This window comes from Asterias amurensis, chromosome 11, assembly GCF_032118995.1.
Source record: "Asterias amurensis chromosome 11, ASM3211899v1".
NCBI classification, from domain to species: domain Eukaryota; kingdom Metazoa; phylum Echinodermata; class Asteroidea; order Forcipulatida; family Asteriidae; genus Asterias; species Asterias amurensis.
The window spans coordinates 2,685,264-2,711,253 of record NC_092658.1 but is presented as its reverse complement, the minus strand read 5'-3'; the positions used below and the strand labels follow the sequence as shown (position 1 = coordinate 2,711,253).

Below are 25,990 nucleotides of genomic sequence, written 5' to 3'. Positions count from 1 at the left end.
TAGAAAATAAAAATAATACAGCAAAAACTATAAAAACTAAGTCTAAAAAAATACTGCGTATGGTGCGTGCCATCTTCATTTCAGGGCGCCGCCAAAATTGGCATCGCGTAATGCGCACCAATCGTTCCACAGATAAAAAACGTTTGTGCGAACAGTTGCGAGTCGTTCGCTTGGTGTTTATATCCCCTTTTGGGAGTTTTTTCTTCTCAGAAATATCAGTTTCTGTCATGTGAAATGTTTTGAATGAGGAAATTTTTTTTCCCCCAGTCAAATAACGTATGCAAGCTTTTGAGCCGAAAGTAGCAAAACCTTGCACGGGCAGCAGATGTATGCACATTTGACGCATTGACTAACCAACAGAATTGTAAATAAATCAATGATTTTGTTTTTTTATCCTCTTTTTTCTCAGATCCTTGCATATCCCAGCCTTGTCTGAACGGGGGTACATGCAACAGAGTCAACAATTTCCAGTTTGCGTGCCAGTGTAACCAATATTACACGGGGAGTACGTGTGAGATATGTGAGTCCATGAATTAGGAATGAGCAGTATTTTTGACTGCGTGAGGGTGCTCTGAAACATTTGGTATCACTTACAGGGGGTATAGTAATAATAATAATAATAAACGGCTTTTATATAGCGCCCTTAACCTCAAAGGGTCCCGGGGAGCTCCACAGAGGGTAACAAATATTAAGCTAATACAGACCAATTTAAGAAAAACGGATTAAAAATGGTAAGAAAATTACAAACAACCAAGATCATTTAATTAGGATTTGAATTTTTGCATGGTGGAAATAAGATATAGAAGAGTTTGCGGTAACACCATGTAATGACTATTCTCTAAATGAGTTGGGGGTGGTTCTGAAAAGAACCGTTGGTTTAACTCCAATGGTTCTTTTCAGAACCACCCCAACTCATTTAGAGAATAGTCATTACATGGTGTTACCGCAAACTCTTCTATATCAAAGTCATTTATTAAAAAATTAATCAAGTAAGAACAATGCCGGATAATTTAAGATAAACAGATTAAAAATACATAATATCCATCAAGGATAATAATACCTTTAAAGGAGCCGTTATAATCCACCTCTAAAGCAACTTAAAAACTACGGCTCAACAAAAGTGACACAAGTGGCCTTTCAGGCCTTGTGTGTCTAGCGACTTGCATAAATTGGTTTTTACAAATAGAGCTGCCATAAGTCTGAATTTTATAAACACACTCTGTTCCTCTTCTCTGTTTACAGCTATGATAACACCATGTACTGTGAATCCATGCACCAATGGTGGGACATGCTTCATCAGGTCATCAAGCTTCACATGTGTCTGTCGCCCAGGCTACTCCGGATCGACGTGCCTCATTCTCAGTAAGAAACTCGCTCCATACTATCCCTTTAAAAAATAACTGGCTCCCTGGAAATGTTATGAGAGCAAGTTAATTGTATTTATTGTTGGTGTTTCAGGGGTCGATTTCACAAAGAGTTAGGACTAGTCCTAGGAGATGTTAAAAACTTAAGTCTAGTCTTAATTTAGGACAAGTAACTTGAGACTAGTCTTAATTCCTTGTGAAATCGACCCGTGTTCATTTTGCATTTTGTTCAAAGAGAGAACATTCAAAAGAAATCTGATTTAATAAAAATAAAAATAAATAAGGGAAATAAACAAAAAGTACCTATCAAATTAAATAAAACATAGTAGGAGACACAACTTTAAATAAAATGCAATTCAATGACAAGAACACAGTAAAGTGTTTCAATTTTTACCATAACATCAGTTTTTCTAACGGTTGGAACTTTTGTTACAACCACCCAAAACATGTTTCAACATGGGAATGAACTTGCAGGCTTATACTAGAAATAACTATTGACTAGAATTGTACATGTTTCAGTTACTCTCATATTTTAAAACATGGACGGAAGAGAAAGTTTTGATTAAATTTTTAGGGTGATCACTTTTTTTTTAAATGAGCTTAATTTGTCTTCAGTATAAGCTTACATGTCAGTTCACATTTAGGTACACTTTTGGGGTGGTTTGAAGTACTTAAAATAAATAAATAAATATACAACCATTTTGGAAGATTGCTAAAATGGTGGATGCAAAGTGGTACACTTGTTTTGTAAAATATTGTCATATCTATTTTCCCTTAAGTGGAAAGAGTATACCAGCGCTAATTTTTGTAACCACCAAAATTTTTTTTTTTTTTCCAGGTGTTTGTGCCAACAATCCGTGCCAGAATGGTGGTGCTTGTGCACAGATGGAGAACAATCCCAACCAGTTTCGCTGCACATGTCAATTTGGTTGGACTGGGACCAACTGTAACACACGTAAGTTCAAATTTCATTTCATGTAATTTTATATCCTTTGGGGTTGCGTTTAGTTTAAAACACCAAAAGCCAAGTGAGACATGGATGATAGTCTTCCTACTTAAGTCTAATTTCCAATGGTTTTGTTCCCATGGACAAATTTGAAAAATGTGTCTTGAATTGTGTGAAATGTCTATTAGAAAAAAATGTTCTACTTTTTTTCAAAGGACCGAATATCATGCCTTAAAAAAAGAAAAAATTTATAAAAATAATAATTATGGTTTATGTTTTTATGTTTGATATTCTTTAGTTGTCATTACTTATTTTTCATTGATAAAGCATTTCTAAGCTTAAAGATCAATTGCAAGCTCTTTTATCAAAACAAATATTTGTGAAAATACTTTGTTGTTTGTACTAAATTTGTTTCTCCTTTTGCAAAGCACTGGAGTGTAAACCAAACATTGTTCGTTCTTGAATCTTAAGTACCATCTGAAAATAACTCAAAACAATAATTTTCAAATCAATGTTTTGTTTCTTCGACAGCTTTGCCTACCGCCTGTACCAACAATCCTTGTTTAAATCAAGGCTCCTGCATTGTAACTGGGACTTCATCGTATGTGTGCAACTGCAGAAATGGCTACACAGGGAATGTATGCAACATAATAGGTAAAATAAATAATGTCTTTCTGTTCAGTTATTTTTGCATTTTAAATGTACCGTTATTGCTTAACCTTGTGGTAAAGTTCACAATATAGAGCGCCACCAAGAGTTTTCTCCAGAGAGGTTAGTCAATGTAGAAGAAAAAGCCTGAATGGCTACACAGGGAATGTACGCAACATAATTGCTACCACAAATATTGTCATTTCTGTTCAGTTTTTTTTGGCACCTTTATTACCTAACCTTGTAGTAGAAATCACAATATAGAGCGCCACCAAGAGTTTGTCCTGGAGAGGTTCATTGAAGAAAGCAGATAGACAATATAGAACTCAAGGCAATTTGTAGTAAGATTTAAACATTATGTCTGGTGTGCAATAGCTTGCTTTAAGCCACAAGTGACTGTGTTGCATTTCATGGCTGATTGGTTAAGATCACTCCGCACTAATTAGAAAAAATAAAAATTACTAACCATGTTTCTTCAACAGTGGCATGCAATCCCAGTCCGTGTTTGAATGGTGGACAGTGCAGTACAACTGGAAACAATGTACTGAATCCAATCTGTACTTGTACACAGAGTTTCACCGGCGACAGATGTCAAGTTGGTAAGTACTTTAAGTCTTTCAGTATTTTGTATATTTATAACTTTTTCAAAATTTGTTAAAGGAACACGTTGCCTTGGATCGGAGGAGTTGGTCTATAAAAAGTGTTTGAAACTGTTGTTATGAAATGCATATGGTTAGAAAGATGTTTTAAAAGTAGAATATAATGATCCGCACAAGTATCACTCAAAATTTCACGGTTTTCCTTTTACGTCGCAAACTAACACGGCCATTTATGGATGTCAAAAATTTGACTCCCATAAATGGCTGACTGTGTTAGTCAAAGAGGTAAAAAGAAAACCAAACCAAGCAACTTTGGGTATATTTGTGATGATCATTATATTCTACTTTTACAACATCTTTCTATCCATATGCAATTTATAACAAACAGTTGCAGAACGCTTTTCAAAGACCAACTCGACCGATCCAAGGCAACGTGTTCCATTAAGGCTAATTACTGACTATGTGGAGATAGTTTAGCACAAAAAAGAAAAAAAACTGTTTTCCCCCTATTTGTTTTGTCTTGTACTATTGTAACTTTGGTTGGTTTTGTATTGGTCAAATAAAAATAAATAATAACAATACATATTTTTTTATAAGATTGCTGATATTAATTATTGTTATCCATGTTTTAGCCATCACAACACCATGCAGTAATAACCCTTGCTTAAACGGAGGTACGTGCACACTCACTGGGTCGTCATCCTACATGTGTAGCTGTCGAGTGGGATACATGGGGGCTAACTGCCAGACTCTGGGTAAGTTTCAAGACCAAGGTCTCATTAATCTTGGGGTCGATTTCACAAAGAGCTTAGGTTGATCTTAACTACAAATTAAAGTAAAGTCATCATCATTCGGCATAGACTTGTGTCCGTGGCCGCCTCGTCCTCAAATTAAATGGGGGAGTTGCCGCCATCACCTGGTGTCTTTCAATCGCTGCTTGTCTCAGTTCTTTGATGCAATTCATCCACTCCACTTTGTGATGTTGTCTATCCAGCGCAGCTTAGGGCGGCCTCTGCCTCGAATTTTCCCTGTAGGCAGACCACCTATAGCTGCGCCAGGTAGGCCTCCCTGTCTCAGTAAAAGTGTGATCGTCACTATGCAAATCACTGTGGTACTACTGTCGGTTTTCTTGCGATGAATTTTATTGCTTTGTGAAATCGGCCCCTGAATGACTACATTGATGTAACTCTAGCAGAAATACTTGGAGAGGGGGATGATTTGGAAATGTTGAATCTACGGCTTTGATTAAAGGGCTTTTGACGAGAGAGGAGACAAGTTCAAAAGTTCACCTAGTGAGTGGAACCAGCTGAAAGCAGTATTGACAGATATCACCAGACAGTGTCACCTGAATGAAAGTTTGTTTCATGGAGATTGGTTTCTTGGCCTTGTCATAACCAAAATAATGTTTGATGCTGTGTTTTTTGACGATGCTCTTTGGAAATTCAGGGGGGAAGATCCTACAAGCTGCCCCATCTTTGTTAACAACATTGTTTGGGCAGGTTGGTGGAGGGTACTTAGTAAGTCTCTCACAGGTTTCGATCCAGCAAACACCTCGCATAAATGAAAGTTATAGTACAAGTTATGGGGTGTTGTTGCCAAGTGGCTAAGAGCACCGAACTCAAGCTTGGGTGTTTCTGTTTAGCAGGGTTCGAATCCCGGTCTTGATCTTGTGTCCCTGAGCACGACACATAACCATAAGATTGCTCCACCCAGGGGTAAATGGGTACCTGTAAGGGCAGAGATGGTTCTTTTGATTGATGAGCTGAGCGTGCAACATATTTGGCAGCACTGGCTGTATACTCCCTTATGTAGCTGAGATGGTTTAGAAATCTGCTACACATTTGGCAGCACAGGCTGAATACTCCCATAGGGAGCTGAGATGGTTTAAGAAATGATTTAAGGACCAGTGAAGTATGCAAACACAAGTTGAAGTTTTTTTCCTACTTTTTTTGTTCTTCAACAGGTGCTTGCAACCCCAGTCAATGTATTAATGGAGGCACCTGTATGATCAATTACAACAATCCTTCGGACTACTTCTGTGACTGCTTGACAGGATACACTGGACACAACTGTCAGTTTGGTAAGTTGCAGTCAGCTCCATCGGTTTTATGTTTTGGGTTTTTTTTCTTCTGAAGAATTGGTTCCATTTTTTTGCAAAACATCGACACACATTATAATTGACAATAATATCACCAAGAAAAATAAAGAAAAAAAACCCCCAAGAACAATAAGTTATTTAAAAATTGCAGAACAGTCATAATGAAACAACTTAAAATTTGAACACAGGAGACTCATTTTGAAAGTGGCACAGAGCCTTGTCTTTTGTGTGTTTTTTTGCTTCTGAGTACTTCCGAAAATACAGATTAATAACAGTGGACAATTTCCCCTTGCAAGAATTTAAAGACACTGGAGACTGTTGGTAAATGCCAAAGACCAGTCGTCTCACTTGGTGTATCTCAACATATGCATAAAATAACAAAGCTGTGAAAATTTGAGCTCGAGTGGTTGTCGGAGTTGCGAAATAACTATGAAAGAAAACACCACCCTTGTGACACGAAGTTGTGTGCTTTTTGATGCTTGATTTCAAGACCTCAAATTCTAAACTTGAGACCTCGAAATCAAATTTGTGGAAAATTACTTCTTTCTCGAAAACTACGCCACTTCAGAGGGAGCCGTTTCTCACAATGTTGTATACTATCAACCTCTCACCATTACTCGTTACCAAGTAAGGTTTTATGCTGATAATTATTTCGAGTCATTACCAATAGTGTCCACTGCCTTTAATAGATACAACGATTGATAAGTGATAAAAAGCAACTCATGCTATTCTTGGTTAACTCTTTCCACAGCTTCCCCGACACCATGCAGTAGCAACCCATGTCAGAATGGTGGTGCGTGCAGTAACGTAGACAGTACTAGGTTCACATGCCAATGTCGTTTGGGCTACTCAGGGACACGTTGTACATCTGTTGGTAAGTCAGCATGCGAGACTTAACCCTCAATGCACTGTATACCTGACCGCGTGTTTGTATCACTTCCAGGGGTATTGTTCATTCACACCAAAACAGTTAATATAGAGTGGAACGCATTACCACCACAGATATCATATCCATCACGACCATAAGACTTTTAAAGAAGATGTTATAACCAGCCTCTAAAGCAACTTACAACTATGGTGCAACCAAAGTGACAGAACGTGTAGGACAAATCGCATACCCCAGGAAGTGATAAAAATACTGTTGAGTGGGCCTTCACGCGATAAAGCAATACAGGGCATTTCAAGTGAAGAAACTATATTCGCAGGGCCTAAATGGAAACCAGTTGCTTTACTGATTTGGCTTACCCTGGGTAAATAAAGGAAATAAATAAATGATATTCTTTATCTCTATATTTATTATCCTAATTTTTGAAAGGGTCTTGTGTTATTACTTATGGTATTTCCCTACTTTTAAACAATTTGTTATGTTTTGTGATTTTTGCTGTTATTACCATTTTAACCATTGCACTTTTGCTATTGTTGTTTATATAATTGTTTCTTGGTTATTTGTGTACGCTTGTGTACATTTAATGGAATGGGCGCAATATAAATCAATAAATTATTGTTACTATTAATATTTTGGGTTTTTTTATCTCTCGTGGTAATTTAGTTGCCTGTGCATCAAATCCTTGCCAGAACAACGGTCTGTGTACAATCAACAACAACAACCCAAATCAATTTGTCTGCTCCTGCCGGCCAAACTTTGGCGGAACCTTTTGCGAGACTTGTAAGTATATTTTCTATTTCAAGCCATTATACACTTATAACAGGATTGTCCAAGTCCCACACTTCGTGTATCAAAACTTATATAGAAAATAACAAACCTGTGATAGTTTATGCTCAATCGGTCATCTGAGTCAGGAGAAAATAACGTGAAAACCCACTTTTGTTTCCGCACATTTCGCTGTGTCATGACATGTGTTTAAAATAAATCCGCAATTCTCGCTATCGAGAATTGATATTGTTTTCATGTTTTCTCAAAAAGTGAAGCATTTCATGGAACACTATTTCAAGAGAAGTCTTTCACCATTACCTTCTGTAAACCCTGTAAATTGTTTGTAAATCTGTGAACTTTTTCATGTGTATCATGGCTTTAACTCTAAAAAGTATAACTAAGTTTTCGGTAACACCGTGTGGATATCTTTTTTTAAATAGTGGTGGTTCTGCAAAGAACCGGGGGTTAACAAGGAGGACTACTACTCATGCAAACTTTCAAACCTTACTTTTGTAAAATTTTGAGAAGTAAAATAAATTGTCAACTTTTCAATTAGTTGCATGGCCCAATTTGCACAAAACAATTTAGATGATGTTTCTTGTCAGAGCGACATTTTCACAAGGTTTACTCCTGGCATAGTTTACTATAATATTTACATTGTAAATTCACATTTCCTTGGATATGGATTTTTGCAAGACATAAAATAATGAATGTCTGTTGTTATGCAGAAATTAGCGCTACTTGCGGAGCGACAGTCGGTCGGGCTGGATTGGGCTAACAGTTGTTTATATATTTCTTTATCCCAGTTATACCACCTGTAACTGTGTGCACAAACAACCCTTGCCAGAACGGCGGGGCTTGTGTACAAGATGCTTCAGTCGGTACTGGTTACCGATGTCAGTGTACCTCTGGATGGCAGGGAAGCAACTGTCATCTCCAAGGTGAGTACCTGGCCCCAATCATACACTTAATTATCCCATTGGTGTGAAAAATTATATTTTACTCTTGAATGATAATTAGCAGAATAAATCTGTAAGAAATTGAACCTGTGGAATGGTTATTTGGCTGGTTTCCTTATTCTGGTAAGCAGAACTTAATTGTGCTTACCTTCTTTGTGTGAAGTGTCTCTTTAAAACCATGCTAAGATACTGTATGTAATTTTGCTTATAATGGGAATAATGACAGCCTTATTTTCTGTCTTACACCCGTTCATATTCTGTCTTTTGATGTATGTCTGTCGTTTGTCTGTCCAACCATAGGCTGGGGAACAAAAGCTGTTGCAATTTTTTAAAGTTCCCTTCCGAAGCACTAAAAAAAAATCCAACACCTGCCAAATCCCATCTGATTTAAGGTATCATCGGTTGTTTTTGTTTTGTCTTGGTAGTTACGCTGTGCTCACCTCCCTGTGGCAACGGTGGTAACTGTGTCTTCGATCAGATGCACTCCGTGTATACCTGCTCATGCTCAGAACAGTTCGCTGGTACCCAGTGCCAATTAAGTGAGTATCCATAGCACTTGAAGACAAAGTCATCTGTCTCTGAAGTTTCTTGAGTTTTATTGATTTTTTTTCTTCTGATATATCACGAAAGATTGTTTGAAATACAAAATAGAACTGTTGGGACTTGCAGATATCATTGGTTTTGTCAAGGGTAAATAAATTCTGCTTTCTCCAGAAGACGATCAGAGCATACCAATCGAAACGTTGAGTTGAAACCAACGGTTCTATTCAGCACCACCGCAGCTCATTTATAGTGATAGTCATAACATGGTGTTTATCGCAAACCTTTTCATATCGTATTTCCACCATGCAAAGTTTCAAATCCTACTTGGTTCTTATACATAATACTTCGGATCAGCAGAGTGTGGGTTTGAGTCGGACTCTTTACACTTGTGTCCCTAAGCAAGACACTATTATTAAGGGGTTTGCTATGATGTTCCTGGCAGTGGCTGCTGAATGCACCGCCGCACCATAAGTGCTACATAAATTTGGTATCATACAAAAAAAAAAAAAAAAGAAAAAGAAAATCCTGTCTTCAAATGTTTCTGTCTGTTCAATCGCTTTGAGTACCTTATTGATAGATTCGGGCACCAGATTCAACTTACTATTATTATCTAGAAAGCTCAGGTTTTATAATGAACTATTGAATTTTAAACGCTATTTTGTGTTGCTTTTAATCTATTGGATGATTTTATTATACAGTATATTAAAATCAGTCATTAGATTGCACTCTTATAATTTGTGTACCAGTTTCATGTTGACAATTGTTCACGGCTTTTGTAATATCTCTTCAAATGGAAACTAACATTTCTCTTCTTCCTCCTATATCCAAAGCTTCAAACTGTAATGAACAGTACACTCTGACCGAGGGTCAGGAGATTCGTATCACAAGCCCCAATTACCCTCACAACTACATGGATAACCTGAACTGCCTCTACAACATCATAGCCTCCTCTACGAATCGACGAGTCAGCTTCACCATCGACGACCTGGAAACAGAATGCGAACAGGATATCGTCCAGATTGGTCACGGGAACAACCCGGCCGACGTGGCCTCCATCGTCATGCGAGAGTCCGGCACGGGGCTCATCGCACCGTTCTTCATCGACGATGCCAACACGTGGCTGAAGTTCACGTCGGATCATTGGCAGACTGGGAAGGGGTTCTCGATCACGGTAAAGGATGTGCCGTTGGCCGGAGCTGTGGTATCGCAGTGCGACGCGGGACTCTGTGCTAATGGAGGCATGTGTGTTATACGTGGGGATCAGGGGTCCATCTACTGCGTCTGTCGGGGAGGCTACAGTGGAGACAGATGTGAAATAAGTAAATAATTGTCAGTTTTTATCTTTGTATTATCGTAAAAACTTTAAGTAGAAATTGTCTTAGTATTTGCCATTGGTTTTCCTTAAAAACTGGACACTATTGGTAACTACTCAAAATTATTGTTAGCATAAAAACATACTTGGTAACAAGCAATGGAGAGCTGTTGATAGTATAAAACATTGTGAGAAAGGGCTCCCTCTGAACTATTGTGGTTTTTAAGAAAGTGGTTATTTATCACCAAAGTAATAATACAAACTTTAGGCCTGAAGCCTTTTATTAGGCACCTGAAAGCACACAAACTTGTGCAACATGGGTGTTTTTTCTTTGAGTCAAAACTGTCACAGATTTGTTATTTTGGCAATATATGATGACAGGATACACCAAGTGAGCATAATGGTCTTCGACAATTACCAATGTCCATTGCCTTTAAGGGTATAATTATTTTGTAATATTTTACTGAAAACAAAGATAAAACCTTTCACATGGTGCATATGGTCATGTTTAAATTTCCTCATTTTGGTTCTTGCAATCAAAGTAAACAATGGTGAATGTATGAGAATTTGAAATGCTATTTCCTTGACTTGTACTATAGTACAAACTTTTGGAGTCATGTGTCTTTTAAAATATTCCATTTTGTCCATTATCATTGATATTTTGTTGATGGTAAAAACTTTGTTGTTAAAGATGTGGATGAATGTTCAAGCTCCCCATGTCAGTTCGGCGGGGAGTGCCGCGATGTCATCAACGGCTACGTCTGTATTTGTACAGCAGGGCGACAGGGACCAAACTGTGAACTTGGTGAGCATACTTTATCCAAACGAGAATGTACAATGTTAAACTTGTCCTAACAGGCCTGGGTTGTAGATTGTTTTCCCAATTATGCAAAGTTTGAAAACCAATGTAATTTCCCCCAGAATTGTATAAACTGCTTATAATCTTTGTTCTCATGGTGGTTAGTCCCGATGGAATGATATCACACTTACAGTGCCCAATTTCATAGAGCTGCTAAGCACAAAAATTTGCTTATCATGAAATTTCTTTCTTGATAAAAAACAGGATTATCAACCAAATTTCAACGTGATCTTAAGGATAAGCAACCTATTGCTAAATACCAGTAACAAGCGAAATGCAACAAATAAACATTTGGTTGGTAATTCTGTTTTAATTAAGGAACAAATTTCACGCTAAGCAAATTTTTGTGCTAAGCAGCTCTGTGAAATTGGGCCCTGATAGGATGACTATTATTGTTGGGCCTACAGCTACTTTTCCCCAGAATTGTATAAACTGCTTATAATCTTTGTTCTCATGGTGGTTAGTCTCAACGGAATGATATCACACTTACAGATAGGAGCAAGTTCGAGTGCGCACATTTAGTCCACTATCAGTGGTCGACCACAGACTAGCAACGCACATGCGCAGTGACGTACTCACCCGCACGACTCGTTGGTAGCTAGTCTAATCAACCTTCCACCTTTTCGCTAAAGTGTCACTGGTTCCCTTCTGCGCTTAACACATGTTAGAATGGAACATGCTGTTGGGACCAGTGAAGCAACCATGGGCTCGAGGCTGGTTCCAAATGGTCGACCAGCCTGGGTTTGAGTAAAAAAGGTCAACCTTTAGTTAACCATTGTGCACACTCAAACTTGCTCTTGGAGGCTTACAGCTACTTCCCCCCAGAACTGTATGAACTGCTTTCATGATCTTTGTTTTCAAAGTGGGTAGTCTCAGGGGAAGGTCGTCACACTAACAGTTATGGGTTACTGTTATGCTTACAGTTACTTCCACTCAGTGCCAAGGTACTGTGTGCCTTAATGGAGGGACTTGCCATACAGTGACTGATGGGTCCTATGTCTGCAGTTGTCTACAGCAATATACCGGAGCTAACTGCCAACAAACTGGTAATTATTGTTGGTTATAGGACCAATGCCAACTATTCCATAATTTTCGATGTGTAAATTTGTTAATTTTTGTTAAAGTGTGTTCTATGTTGCGCCAAGTTTGCTTGAAGATAAATACGTTATCACATGCGCGCTCGTGGAATTACGGAAAATATAGCGCGTCTGCGTCCCATATCAAACTCGGCCTTTGGCCTCAGTGGATATGGGACGCAGAAGTGCTATATTTTTCCGTATTCCACTCGCGCTTGTGTGATAACTTATATTGTAAGTGCCATGTGCACTCTATCGGTGGATATGTGTACGCTATAAGTTTTTATTAAATTATTATACATTGTTTCCCCACATTGAACCCCGTTGTTTTTATCTTTCAGTCCAAACTGGCACCAGATCCTGCCAGAGCAGCCCCTGTTTCAACGGAGCTCAATGTGTGGATGTCATTGACGGAAGGTTCTTGTGTATTTGCTCACAAAGTTACACGGGGACACTATGCGAATCTGGTGAGTTGTACAATAACACATTGTGCTATAGTGTAAAAGTTTGTCAAAATAGCATGCTAAAAAAGTGTAGTATCACGCAAAAACAACTAGTTCAACAAATCAATTATTTGACACCAAGACAAGATGTTTTCGAACTGAGGTTCTCTTTCACAAGACACATTGTGATTACAAAATCTTACATTTGTACATATTAACCTATTGTGTGGCACACTGATTTACAATTGTTTACTTCCCATATGAAAATACTTCCCCATGGTGTCACACAGTAAAAAGACGACCATTTATATGGTCAAAGAAAGTCATCATTTGAATGCATTCCTATGAAAAATGCAAAAAAATTCGCGAGCATCACTCAGGACTCATAGTTTAAAATTCCTCTTTTAAATTCTTTTAAATTTCTTCCAAGATTGGTCAGAGAACTGTAATGATAAAAGTACAATATGCTTATCAATTTTATTGTTTGTCGCCCTCTGTTGAATTCGTGCAGTCTAGTCTCAAAGCACACGGAGGTTTCAATCATTCCAATTTCTTAACTTTGCAGGGATTTTAATCCCATCTGACACCATGTGATAAGCATATTAAACATCATCATTAACTTGGCTCTGTAGACAAATCAGAATGCTTGAGGCAGCCAGAAGCCAAAACCCAAGTTGCCCGCAAAGATTGTGTCTATCATATAAACTTACCTTGTTGACATGACAATAGTGTTTAACTTGTAGTTTGCGAATTAGATAAACTAAGATTTTCAATAACACCACAAAACTTATGTCTTGATGAAAAAATTCACTTTAAAGTTTCAGACACTGTTTGGAAATTCCTTATATATCTGTAGACATCCAGCCCTATTTATTAAACTTCTTGACTAATCATTTGCTCTGCAGCTTTAGCCCTTTGTGCAAGGACACCACCACCCTGCTACAATGGGGGAGTCTGTTCGGACGCTACAGGAAACGTCGTGTGCAATTGTCCTGGCGGTTATATCGGCACATTCTGCGAAATAGGTGGGTGATAATTTTGTCCCTGGACCACTTCGAGCCTTTTTTGTTGTTGAGGATTTTGGCATGCCGTTCAACTGTCCATTGTCTTAACTCAGAGAATGTTCTTTTAAGGACCCAGGGAAATGATTTATTTTTATTTTTTTAATGTAGTTCCTTGTTTACATTTCTTTTGTTTCTAGCAGTAAGTGGTGAGTATACAAATTTTAAAAACCTTCCATATCCTATGTTAAGTGAAGACTTTTTGTTCCCCATTGCCTTTTTTTTTAAATGTCAAAGATTTACAATTTTTGTTCTCTCTCTCTTTGTTGGTGACAGCAACTCAAGATTGTATCTGCCAGAATGGAGGTATTTGTTTTGGAGCCAACAACTGCATATGTAGCAAAGGTTTCACCGGACAGTTCTGTGAAGTCAGTGAGTACTAACTTAATTGCCGAGTCTGGCACGAGTAGCATCAACTTTAATACGTGATCGCTTGTCTTTTTCTGGCGAGAACAATCCTGTGAGGTATCATTCAACCTCGTTTCCAGGGGTGATCAATCTCGCCGCTCCATTTTTTCCCAGCATGCCTTGCTCGACCATAACCCCTGGAAGTGTAACTCCAAAATATCAAAATATATGGGATATTACAATTAGTCCTGTGGTTGATCCGTTCTGTGTTGGGCGTTAGTAACGCACACGCTGGATGTGCTGTGTGTATAAAAGTCCTAAACTTGCCTTGGCGTTCAGTGTTGTGTGACAAAAAACGTGAATACGTACATCTTTATACGCACGTATTTCGGCCTAAAGAGCTTTTTGAAGACGCACGGCGTTTCATATTTTGCGCGTATATGATAGCCAATCAAAGACACGGACCAGAGTTTCCCTCCCAGGGGTTGGAGACTTACGCAGAGCTAGCATGATACGGTGTGCTGCCCATGATAGCGAGGTTGGGTATCATTGCCTCTACAAGTATTGTTGTGGAATTGGAGTTCAGGAGCCAGACTCCAGAGTCCAACTTGACGAGTCACACTTTTGGTGACTCATGAGTTGACTCAGACTTGTCTGTCATAACTGAGATTTGACACTGAGGAATCGTGACCCTCCGAGTCGAGTATTTATTTCCCGCCACTATCCCATTTACCAAAACTTATTTCAACACTGGTAAGAAAAAACGGACAGTATAAAGTAGGCTTAAGTTCAGTACTCAGTATAATTCATTGGAATTTGTTTGTGTTTCCAGGCATTATATTTTTATGTTTTTATTTTTGCCTCTTTAAATTAATTGTGGCAGTTAAGATAAACCACAAGTTTTTTCTTCAGTAATTTCCACGACTTTCAAACTATTTAAAACCAGTGAAAAAATTGGCATAATTCATTTGTTGAGGCGGGGAAAAAAGTGTAAAAAACCATTCACATTTTTTAGCAAGCACGGAACCAAAGTGTCGCTAATTTTGGTTGTAAAAAATGAAGCCAGCTGTTACATCCTTTTGTTAGCTTTACAGAAACACTTTTCCTGGAATATGACTTCTTTTGAAAATATTTATCAGAAAATATTGTTCTACGATGAACATCACCATCAGTAAGGTTTCAAAGACACAACAATGATTTTGTTTGGCCTTACCAATTCTGTATAAAACCTTTAAAGACATGGACACCTTTGGTAATATGAGACTTTCTAGGATGATAGGTGGCAGCAGACTTACCGGGTTAAGCCATTGTTCTCAGAATTATGCGCATGTTCAGAACTACTTAAACAATGGAAATTTACCCGGTAAATCTGCTGCCACCTTGCGTTTGAAAGTCTCCCATTGTCAAAGACCAGCCTTGAACACCCAGCAGGGTGGATATGTGTGCATTACAAGTCTTATTATTATATTATTATTATTATTATAGTATTCTCACTTGGTGTATCCCGCATATATGAATACAAAACAAATTTTGACTCATTTGGTCAGAAATATTTCAAGAGAATAATGAAAGAAAAAACACTAAACTTGTGTGCTTTCAGATGCCTAATAAAGTACTTCAGGCCTGAAGTCTTTTAATATTTTAGCAAAAATTTACCCTTTAAATAATACTATGTTGCTTTAGAGGGAGCCGTTTCTCACAATGTTTTACACTATCAACAGCTCTCCCATGCTCATAACCAAGTACACTTTTATGGTTACAATTGTTTCAAATAATTACCAATAGTGTCAGGTACCTTTAACTGACAAGCCTACACTTTGTCTTTAATTAGGCAACCGATCTGAATCATTTCAATATTGATTTTCCTTGGAATTTCTAGATATAAATGAATGCTTGAGCAATCCTTGTAAAAATGGAGGAAGATGCATCGATGGGGAAAACTTCTTCAGCTGTGTCTGCTTGACTGGCTTCTCCGGAGCAACCTGCAGTTTCAGAGGTCAGACCAACCACTAAAAAATGAAAATGCAAAAATTGTACAATATAACTCTTTTAGATCCTAGGCAATCCTTTGTTTTTCATTGCCTCATTGTACATTTTTAAAAGCCTGAACTAATGCTTATAATTACGTGTGTATAAATATGAATATCATTAGCTGGAAGGTGGAATCACAGTTTTCCCTTATGTTTGTTTATCCTGTTGTTTATGTGTCTGGTTTTTTTAAATATTTTTTTTTAGGGGGGCGCTGTTTTCTACAAGCTTCTGCTGATCAAAACAGCCCTATACTCTATTTATTTCATTTATCATGCATATTGTTACCTTTGCTTTACTCCATAACTACATGTGTTCATCATTATATTTCTTAAAAGTATGTAAATAAATGTTTATGAATGTATGAGTCTAGTACTGGGACAAAACTTTACTTTGTGTGTCTGGAAGACATCGATAAATGCTGTTTACATGCAATTTTACCCCTTTTCTGTATGTATTTATCTAGACCCCTTTGTGACTTTTGTTCATCTCTGTAATCTCTGTAATGTGTTCACCCTCCATTGTTTCAAATTATTAATGTTAATAATAATAATAATACATTTATGAAGAAACAAGCTTCCGGGCACTTGATATACTATTTTATTACTATATTTGCCTTTTGCCGTGTTTTACATATTGCTTATGCGCAGCATTTTCACATACTTTTTTTTATTATGAAAATAAATTGGTTGAGTAAGGTATGGAATCCCTGTTGTACCCAAAGTAGATTATCTGAAAATAGAAGTTGTATACGAAGTTGCATGTCCAGGGGCCGACTTCCAGAGCAATATAATCCATCACAAGACAAATTGTCAGTATTACCATAGTGATTTGTATTTTGTCATCACACTTAACTAAGCAACTACGATTGATTTGCAGTTAAGATCAAATGTCGACTCTTTGTGAAATCGGCGCCAGTCCTTCCTAGGGTGGATTTCACAGAGAGTTAAGACTAGTCTTATCTCAAATTTTTAATAACTCCTAAAGGGCCCTATGACTAGTCTTAAGTTAGGACTAGTCTTAAGTAAGGACTAGTCTTAAGTTAAGACTAGTCCTAAGTTAGGAATAGTCCTAAGTTATGACTAATTTACGTCTAAGTTAGGACTCATTTGAAAATTGACCCCTGCTTTCCTTCTCATTGCCTCAATTTCAACAACTGTTTTTCACATCTCGTACCTCAGATCCGAACACGTCTCAGCTGAGTGCCAACAGTGACGGCACTGGATCAAGCACCGGCCAGACCCTCGGCATAGGTTGGATCATCCTCATCAGTGTTCTGGCTCTTCTGCTTCTCCTACTCCTCATCTTCATCGCGCTGAGGTCCTGGAAGTCTTACGACAACCGGTGAGTCGCATCGTGACAGTTTAATCCAATCATAGTAATATGAATCCTGTTTTTTATAGTGCTTTACACACTCGAAGGGCGTCTTAAAGCCATTGGACCCTTTCGGTTCAGGCAAAAATAAAAAAGTTCACAGATTTACAAATAACTTACAGGGTTTACAGAAGGCAGTGGTGAAAGACTTCTCTTGAAATATTATTCCATGAAATGCTTTACTTTTTCGAGAAAACAGCAAAACAATATTAATTCTCGTTAACGAGAATTACGGATTTATTTGAAACACATGTCATGACACGGCGAAACGCGCGGAAGCAAGGGTGGGTAATTCCGTTGTTTTCTCCCGACACCGATAACCGACTGAGCCTAAATTTTCACAGGTTTGTTATTTGATATAGAAGTTGTGGTACACAAAGTGTGGGCCTTGGAGAACACTGTTTACCGATAGGGTCCAATGGCTTTAAAGCGCTTCCAACATTGTAACCCCTGGTCATTAGCCCATTGTATCAATACTTTCAACCATTTCCACTCTCTTGTGAGTGTACAGCCTGTGCAACAAATATGACGCTACTAAGCTAATTTAATCACAAGAACCATCTCTGCCCTCAAAGGTGCATACCAATTTACTCCTTGTTGGAGAATAACAATTATAGTTAACAGTCTTGCTCAGGTACACAAGTCACGAACGGGACTCCAACCCACACACTACTGAATAGAAACACCAGAGCTCGAGTTCCAAAATTGAGCAAATTTGTTTGAAACTGGAAACGGTTGGGTTGTTCGAGTTGGCGTAGTTGTTTTTTTACTCACCTTCCACCTCTGGGAGAGTGGTTTCGAATCCCACTGGAGCCACTGTGTGGGTTGGGTTTTCAGTCCCTACTTGATTGCGTGGGTTTTCCTCTGGAATAAATGTACTCTTAAAAAATAAGTACTTCTCATCATCCTTAACATTTTAAATGCAGGTACTACGAGGATAAGAACCATTTGACAGACTACGAGGAAAACAACCGTTTCGTGGACTCGCAGCCTCGAGAGATGGAGATGGGTAACATACTCTTACCTCAAACAGGGTTAGCAAGCTACTGCCAAAACAAAACCTGCTTAGTATCTTTTCCGCTTACCGTAGAATGGGCAAACTTTGGATTCAATATTGAAAACAGCCAAGAAAACTGCTTAGCAGTGTCATTCTGCTTAGCAGTGTCATTCTGCTTAGCATTGTCATTCTGCTTAGCAGTGTCATTCTGCTTAGCAGAGAAATGTCACATTATCAAATTCAAGATTCAATACTGCCAAGAAAACTGCTTGGGTCATTTTGCTTTGCGTAGAATTGGTTCATTGTTTGACTGAACATTGAATACTGCTTTAGCAAACATAAGCCTTTTTGAGATATGGTGGACACAATGCTACAACACTATAAGGTTTGGGTAAAAGGATTATAGTCATTCTGCTACATCATAAAATTTGTCAAATTTGAATACTGGCGAGAAAACTGCTTAGCACAGTGTTATTCTGCTTGTTATAGAATTGGCAAAAATTTAATTCAAAATTGAAAACAGCCCAAAACTGCTTAGTAGTGTGTCTTTCTGCTTAACTTGAAAATATTAGTTGTCATAATTAACATTTATTACTGCCCTGAAAGTTTCTTTGTACAGTGTCCCTGTCTCGAAAAAAATTGTACACTTTTTAAAATGAAGAACTTACTTTATTCTCTTTATTTCAAAACAGACATTACAAGAAGGTATTACAAAATACATCCCCAACTGAAAAAAAGTTTTATGATGTTTACAAATGTAGCGTTTTTCACAATTGAATAACTGAAAAGTAAATTGCACAATTGCATAATATTGTTCTGACCAAAGTTGCATACTGCCACGAACAAATCTTGAAATGGTACTACATTTTTTTAAATACTTGGTTGACCAAATTTGTTTTTGTTTTTGTATCTGCCAATCAATTCGTGTTGATAATAACAAACTACAAATTAAGAACTTACAAAAAATGTACTTAGAATAATAAAATGATAAACTTAATTGATAACCCTCAGTACAGGCTTGCCTGTATTGGTAGAGAAAAAGTTGGGTTTGCTTGAACACACATCTGATCTTTTAATTACATAATGTTTTTTGTCCTCTCTGTAATATTGATGTTTTGTTTGTATTCTTTTCTGCAGCTCGTCTTAGTAACTTTTTCTACTTTTCTTCTTTATTGATGTTTGGTGATTATACTTGCTATTAGTCTGTCTTTATCTCAAATATAATATTTGTGTTCTTTCTGCATATTATTTGTGTTATGAGTTAGACTTGCCATAAGTTTGTCTTTATCTCAGATATAATATTTTGTGTTCTTTCCGCATATTTATGTTTTGTTATTATAATACTTGCCATTAATCTGTCTTAGTGTCTCGAATATAATATTTGTGTTCTTTCTGCATATTTGTGTTTTGCAGTTAGATATGAAATTATTTTGTTTTTATCTTTGATATAATATTTGTGTTCTTTCTGAGTATTTATGTTTTGCTCAGATATAATATTTTTGTCATTTCTGCATATTGGTATGATTTGTAGTTTAGCCTTGTCATTAGTGTACCTTAGCGTATAGACTCTTGGTCTTTTCTCTATGACCTCGATAATATTTGTGTGTTTTCCTGAAGTGTTTTGATTTTGTAGTTAGACATGTGACTAGTCTACCTTAGCATCTTGATATATTGTTGTCCTTTTTGAACATTGATCAAACTTGCCCTTAGCCTATTTTGGTATTTCTTATGTAATCCTTTGTTTTCTCTATGACATTTTGATGTGTTGTTTTAGTAGACCTGCCCTCAGTGGTCTAGGACACAGTTTTGTTTGAAACATTAGTCAAATTGGCATGAACATTTCCTTTCCTTCTTACATTAAGTTATTGGACCTGCTAGTCTTCCAATCCCTTTCAACAGAGAAACCTGGCTTTCCAGCTTATTAGCTTGAAATAAACACCAAGTTTTAAATAACAGCCGGTTCACATTTTGATTTGTCTCGTATTCATTGCTCTTTTCTTATATTTCTCTTTTTGTTTTATTCTTGTAGCGCAACGAATGTAACTCATCTGAATGCGCGGGAAGAGCCCTGGCCGGTCAGCACTGATGAAATGCCGACGAGTAACATCTAAATATTCTACTCATTTTTAAAGAGCCAATAAAGGATGATCTCAATTTCACCTATTACCTTTTTATGGCCAAATAGACATCGTAGATACCGGTTAATAACCATTTTACTCTCAAAATTTGCATTTAGTAACGAATAACTCAAGTCAAAAATACACCCAGCCGCGCAACTTTTTCAGCCGAGAGTCAAAAACGGCTTCGGCTTATCTTTTATAATGACCTCTTGACGCCAGTGACGATATTCCCCTAATTCGGTGTGAGCACAGTTCTCCAGCTTTGGCAAACTGAGGGCGCTATTTTCCACACCAAATAGCCGCCACTGACGTCACAATTCCTTTGTCGCGCAGGTTTGTTTGACCCCACGTTTTTCAGAAATTTGGCTAAAAGCGTTCTGTAGAAAAACATTTTTACCATGTTTTAATGTGAGGTAAGAGACTCGTTATATTTTTTTATGTTTCCTATGGACTCCAGCTATTAGAAAACTGTAATGTCTATACATTTGAGATCATCCTTTATTGGCTGCTTAAATTCGTTTTTGTGTGTAAATTGCAGCTTTTGTATATATTATGTGTGTATCTACAACAAGAAAGTTATTGTTAGTAATTTGCTAGAGGACTTAAGGATTTTCTCTTGATTTGTTGAAGATGTGTGAATTATGGAAAATAGTTCAGGTAAATTATAAATGCGCCGGACGTAGGTACACAAAGCAAATAGGTCCATTTCTGATTCTGAATAATCATCACATTTAAAAGAGTAGTCAAACACGTGATTGTTTTGATATTGTCGGGGGGGGGGGGGGTGTTTTAAATTTGTTTATCCATGTCCTGTTTAGAGCAGGCTGATGTGCAATACTTTTATGGTAAAATGAACTTTCGCAACAAAATGTGGAAGTCAATGCGATTTTACCGATTTGTTTTTTGAGATAACATGAAACTGGTACGTTTTCGAGAAATGAATTTATTATAGGCCTACCGACAAATCAGATGCCCATTGTACATAATTTATTAAACCCGTTAAAATAACAATTTGTCTTCTTTAAGGAGGCCCAAGTATATTTTCGATTTTATTGGACATACTTCACAGGCTATAAACTTCACAATATTATGTTACACAAACTCAATTTAAAAGGGAAATTTTACAGATTTTTTGTTTTGATTGCCTTATTTAACATTCCACATAAATGGCAGTTTTTATTTCCTTTAAAATAATTAAACCTTTCGCTTATACAAGTTTTCTCTTAAATTGTAATTTGCTCTGCTATCATCAGAAGGCATATACAATTTTCGAACCACTTATATCGTCTGAGTACCGTTTTTATAATTTTAAAGTAGGCCTATTTTTATTTAGTTTTTAGCTTGTAAAAATACGGAACAATGAAAAACTTATGAATCTTGTTTTGATCTTGGTAAAAGTTATCTCAGACAGTCGACAGTCTCATTTATATTATCATCCTGAGGTAATTTATCTTTACTCCGACAATTTTGTTTGTCAAAAGTTCCCAATAATACCATACCTATAACACCTGCGAATGCCCTGTTTAGTCCGAGTTGAAGCATTGACCCAGAAATTGACACACCAACATCACCGCCTAGCCTAGTATACCAGTCCCATGGGCGTTATGGGTGTTATTTCATATCTTGTATTTCATACCATTTTTTGAATGCATTAAAGTTGTTTACTATGTGCAAAGGGGCCACTTCTAGGATTCCTTTTGGCTGTCATAAACCAATAACTGTTGCAGTCATTTGCCAGTAGGTAACCAATTCGCAGAAACCATTATTGGTGACAATCGACAAAACGTACCTGTCTGTTTATGCCATGTGAGAGAGAACTGTGTTTACCAAAACATCATTAACACAAATTATATGTTATATGGTTATATCTACATGAGTTTGGATTTGTAAAAACGAATCTTTTAAAGCCATTTGATACTTTCGGTACAGAAGAAAAAAAAAAGGGTTCACAGATTTACAAATCAAATAACTTACCGGGTTTACAGAAGGTAATGGTGAAAGACTTCTCTTGAAATAATATTATTCCATGAAATTCTTTACTTTTTTAGAAAACATTAAAACAATATCAATTCTCGATATCGAGAATTAGGGGTTTATTTTAAACACATGTCATGACACGGCGAAACGCGCGGATACAAGGGTGGGGTTTCCCATTATTTTCTCCCGACTCCGATGACCGATTGAGCCTAATTTTCACAGGTTTGTTATTGTGTATATAAGTTGTGATACACGAAGTTTGGGCCTTGGATAACTCTGGCTTTAATTCACAAATCCCCTGTATTGCTCGCTACTATAAAACATACTGACTGTTTAAGTAGGATGGCGTAAGCGTGTGATTTTGTCAATGACTGTGAAAGATGCAGAAAATGTTATAAATGGTTCACTTTTCTGGCTTTGTGATTTGAACAAATTGACCGCAAAATTACCTTGGTTTTTTTTACAAGGTAAAGACCTACTGACAAATGAATATCCAGGCGCAATTTTAGGGCGACACACATTACCCTTTCCATAACACTCAACAAAATTCCATTACCTTCAAATTAATGCTGATAAATAGAAGTAAATTGACGCCTTATCGTAGAAATAATGCACACTTCATTTGTCCATATTGTTAAGGAATATGGATTGGATACAAAGTTCACTTAATGAAACTTGTTAAAAAGTAGGGCCTACCTCATCAATTTTGTAAAGTTTATTTATTTTTCTAATGCTTCATTTTAAATCTGTACTTGGCAGATTATGTTTGTTAAATTTTGAGTTGCTGCTAGAGCAATTGTATTCAACTACATTAAAATGGCTACATATATAAAAAAGACATCAGCTGCGACACACAAACTGTCAGTCTATCTATTTTTAACTCTGAAAATTTGTCAATGTATTGGACCAAGTAATAATGGTAATTGATTTGTTTGATTCTAAATACATTTCGTCTTAAACTGATGTTCTTTCTGCCAAGTATTATTTTTAAAACTCGGGGCAACTATACCACATCTAGTGGCCTGTAATCGAGAGCTACATGCATGTTAGCCTGAACATCAGGACCCAATTTCATAGTGCTGCTAAGCACACAAATTTGCTTAGCATGAAATTTCTTCCTTGATAAAAACAGGATTACCAACCATTATTTCCATTTGTTTCATATTGCTTGTTACTTGTATTCAGCTATTCTTTGTTTATCCTCAAAACCACGTGGAAACTTGGTTGGTAATTCTGGTTTTTATCGAGGGCAAAATTTCATGCTAAGCAAATTTTTGTGCTTAGCAGTGCTATGAAATTGGCCCCCGATATCACACTTAAGGGTCAGATACCAGCACGATCGGATAGCCGGATCTTCCCAAATGTATCGTTGACCTCTCACATGGTCCATATTCGTAAGCTGATAGCGCCCTCTAATCTATATGCAAGATGAAAATATCCGATGTTTTTGTTTGGTTTATTGTTTTTTACACTCGTGGCCAAAGGCCAATTACAGTATTTAAAAAAAAAAAGATTTTTATACAAAAATAGTTTTCATATAAAAATATACAGTTTACATTTAAAAAATATATGCCTATTGGAAGCTACATCAAAGAGACATAAATAAACCACCAACAAAACGCACAAACGGAAGCAACTACCTATTTAGTAAGTAAACAAAATACGGATCAGTACTGTTTCTAAAACGAGAGGTCCTGGAACCCAGCCGGGATGATAGGCTATTATTGGCACTGCGCAGACTCACTGCAAGAATGACTCACTGCAAGAATGACTCTAATATCTATAGTTGGTGGGAGAAGGTCCATGGTACGGGTAGACTCTGCAAGTCCTTCCGCAAACCGCCGTCGACGTAGTCCAGGAGTTAAGGAAATTAAAATGTTATAGAAATAATAAATTTAAAATACTTTTATTTTACACCAATTGACATAATCATATTGATAGATTTTCCCCAGCATGTTTTAAGTCTAATATTGCAAGCAAATTTTGGTGATTTTTTAAAACTTTCGCAACATATTTTTGTTTGAGAACGGGTTACACAGCAGAATAAACCTTTTTTAAATAACAACAAATATCCCCCAAATTAACACCTTAACAAAACACCAACATTTAGTTATTGCTTGAACACCTAAACAAAGTGCAAATAAAACAAATGTTTTCCCGCAACTATACCAAAACATCCAATCCCAAATTATTTCTTTTCAATATAAGGCGTAATATTAAGGTACATTCTTAGTATACTTTTTGACTATCGAAGTTCAGTTTAAAACACAGTTTTAAACTTGTGGTCAAGCCAGTCCCTTTCCTTCACTTACTTACTTAGACTTGGGGGCTCCTGCGTCGTCCGACGCATGAGGCAGCCAACGCTCTCCAGGCAGATCGGTCGGCAGTCAGTGACCTGACGTCGCTCCAGCCTCTATTGACCCTATGAAGGTCCCGCTGGATGGTCTGGTGCCAGTTCATTTTAGGTCGGCCTCTCCTCCTCCTTCCCGGCGGGTTCCACCACAGGACTTGATTGGCGAGTCTCGAAGGGGGGAGCCGCGAAACATGGCCCAGCCAGTTCATGCGCCGCCCACAGATTGTATTGGACACTGGAGTTTGTTGTGATCGATCTCTGACCTCGTTGCGGACGAAGGCATCCCACTTAATGCCCAAGATCTTCCTTAGGCATCTTGAGTCGAATGCATCAAGTTTCTTCTCTTGACTTGATTTTAAGTGTCAAGTTTCGCAACCATAGAGTAAAGTAGATAGCACGTTGGAATTGTAGAAGCGAAGCTTGGTTTGAAGAGAGAACTTCTTGCTTGTCCAGATCTTATTAAGCTGGTTGAACGCTGCGGAGGCTTTACCTATTCTGCAGCTGATTTCATGATCCATTGATCCCTGGCTGTTGATGGAACTTCCCAGGTAGGTAAAGTCATCCACTACATCAACTTTATCTTGCCCAACGAGAATGTCAGGTGTTGTCTGGTGATCACCTGAAAGCATGATTTTCGTTTTCTTTCTGCTGATCATAAGACCCAGTCTAGCTGAGGCATCACTGATGGAGTCCATTACAGTCTGGAGACCCTGGGTACTGTCGGACAATGCTGCAATATCATCAGCAAAATCAAGGTCGGACAGTTTGGCTCCTCCAGTCCCTTCACCCCCCCCCCCTTTTTTTGTCCCCCTATTCATTGTTTACCCCTGCTTTTTTCTGTATGCTTTCTAACCCCGTTCATGTATTTCCACCTCACTGCTTGTGTTTCACTTAGTTACCTGTTCATGTTTGTTGTGTTGTCATTTAGCCTTCGAGAAAGACTCTGCTAGGGTCGAAACGTCAGGCCATTAACTATTTTCTGCAGTTTTAAACTAAACTTAGAAAAACTTGGCCACCTTCATTCACCCCATACAAACTCCTTTGGCAAATCATTCCACCTAACTTTAATTTTCTTTCAACACTAAGCGGCTTAGTTGACACCTACTCATTATTGGTATAACATCAGACAGTGTAGTTACCCAGTGTAGGTTGCAAGTCATCTTCAAACTACGGTTCCGTGGCGCCAAAATTCTAGGAGAGAACTGATGTCTCGTAAATCTACAAATGAATA

General features: G+C 37.5%; 3 protein-coding genes across 3 annotated transcripts in view; 1 reads left to right on the top strand and 2 right to left on the bottom strand.

The window, feature by feature from the left end:
- LOC139943819 (uncharacterized) overlaps positions 1-25,515 on the top strand; it is a 101,931-nt gene extending 76,416 nt beyond the window's left edge. Inside the window, exons 63-83 of the mRNA XM_071940645.1 lie at positions 410-520; positions 1,243-1,362; positions 2,203-2,319; positions 2,842-2,964; positions 3,441-3,557; positions 4,190-4,312; positions 5,521-5,637; positions 6,407-6,529; positions 7,205-7,321; positions 8,116-8,250; positions 8,694-8,807; positions 9,642-10,130; positions 10,815-10,928; positions 11,906-12,028; positions 12,400-12,525; positions 13,407-13,526; positions 13,839-13,934; positions 15,790-15,906; positions 17,120-17,282; positions 18,239-18,346; positions 20,339-25,515. Of these exons, the coding sequence (XP_071796746.1) occupies positions 410-520; positions 1,243-1,362; positions 2,203-2,319; positions 2,842-2,964; positions 3,441-3,557; positions 4,190-4,312; positions 5,521-5,637; positions 6,407-6,529; positions 7,205-7,321; positions 8,116-8,250; positions 8,694-8,807; positions 9,642-10,130; positions 10,815-10,928; positions 11,906-12,028; positions 12,400-12,525; positions 13,407-13,526; positions 13,839-13,934; positions 15,790-15,906; positions 17,120-17,282; positions 18,239-18,346; positions 20,339-20,420 (2,855 nt within the window). The 3' untranslated portion in view covers positions 20,421-25,515. The remainder of the gene's footprint in view (positions 1-409; positions 521-1,242; positions 1,363-2,202; positions 2,320-2,841; positions 2,965-3,440; positions 3,558-4,189; positions 4,313-5,520; positions 5,638-6,406; positions 6,530-7,204; positions 7,322-8,115; positions 8,251-8,693; positions 8,808-9,641; positions 10,131-10,814; positions 10,929-11,905; positions 12,029-12,399; positions 12,526-13,406; positions 13,527-13,838; positions 13,935-15,789; positions 15,907-17,119; positions 17,283-18,238; positions 18,347-20,338) is intronic.
- On the bottom strand, positions 24,723-25,919 carry LOC139944121 (uncharacterized). The gene is made up of 3 exons (XM_071941082.1): positions 25,865-25,919; positions 25,250-25,489; positions 24,723-25,102 (listed from the first exon to the last, which is right to left on the bottom strand). The coding sequence occupies exons 1-3, from the start codon at positions 25,917-25,919 to the stop codon at positions 24,723-24,725; spliced, it is 675 nt and encodes a 224-aa protein (XP_071797183.1).
- Positions 25,653-25,990, bottom strand: part of LOC139943832 (uncharacterized) — a 50,847-nt gene continuing 50,509 nt past the window's right edge. The window contains exon 44 of the mRNA XM_071940664.1: positions 25,653-25,977. Within this exon, the coding sequence (XP_071796765.1) occupies positions 25,951-25,977 (27 nt within the window). The 3' untranslated portion in view covers positions 25,653-25,950. The remainder of the gene's footprint in view (positions 25,978-25,990) is intronic.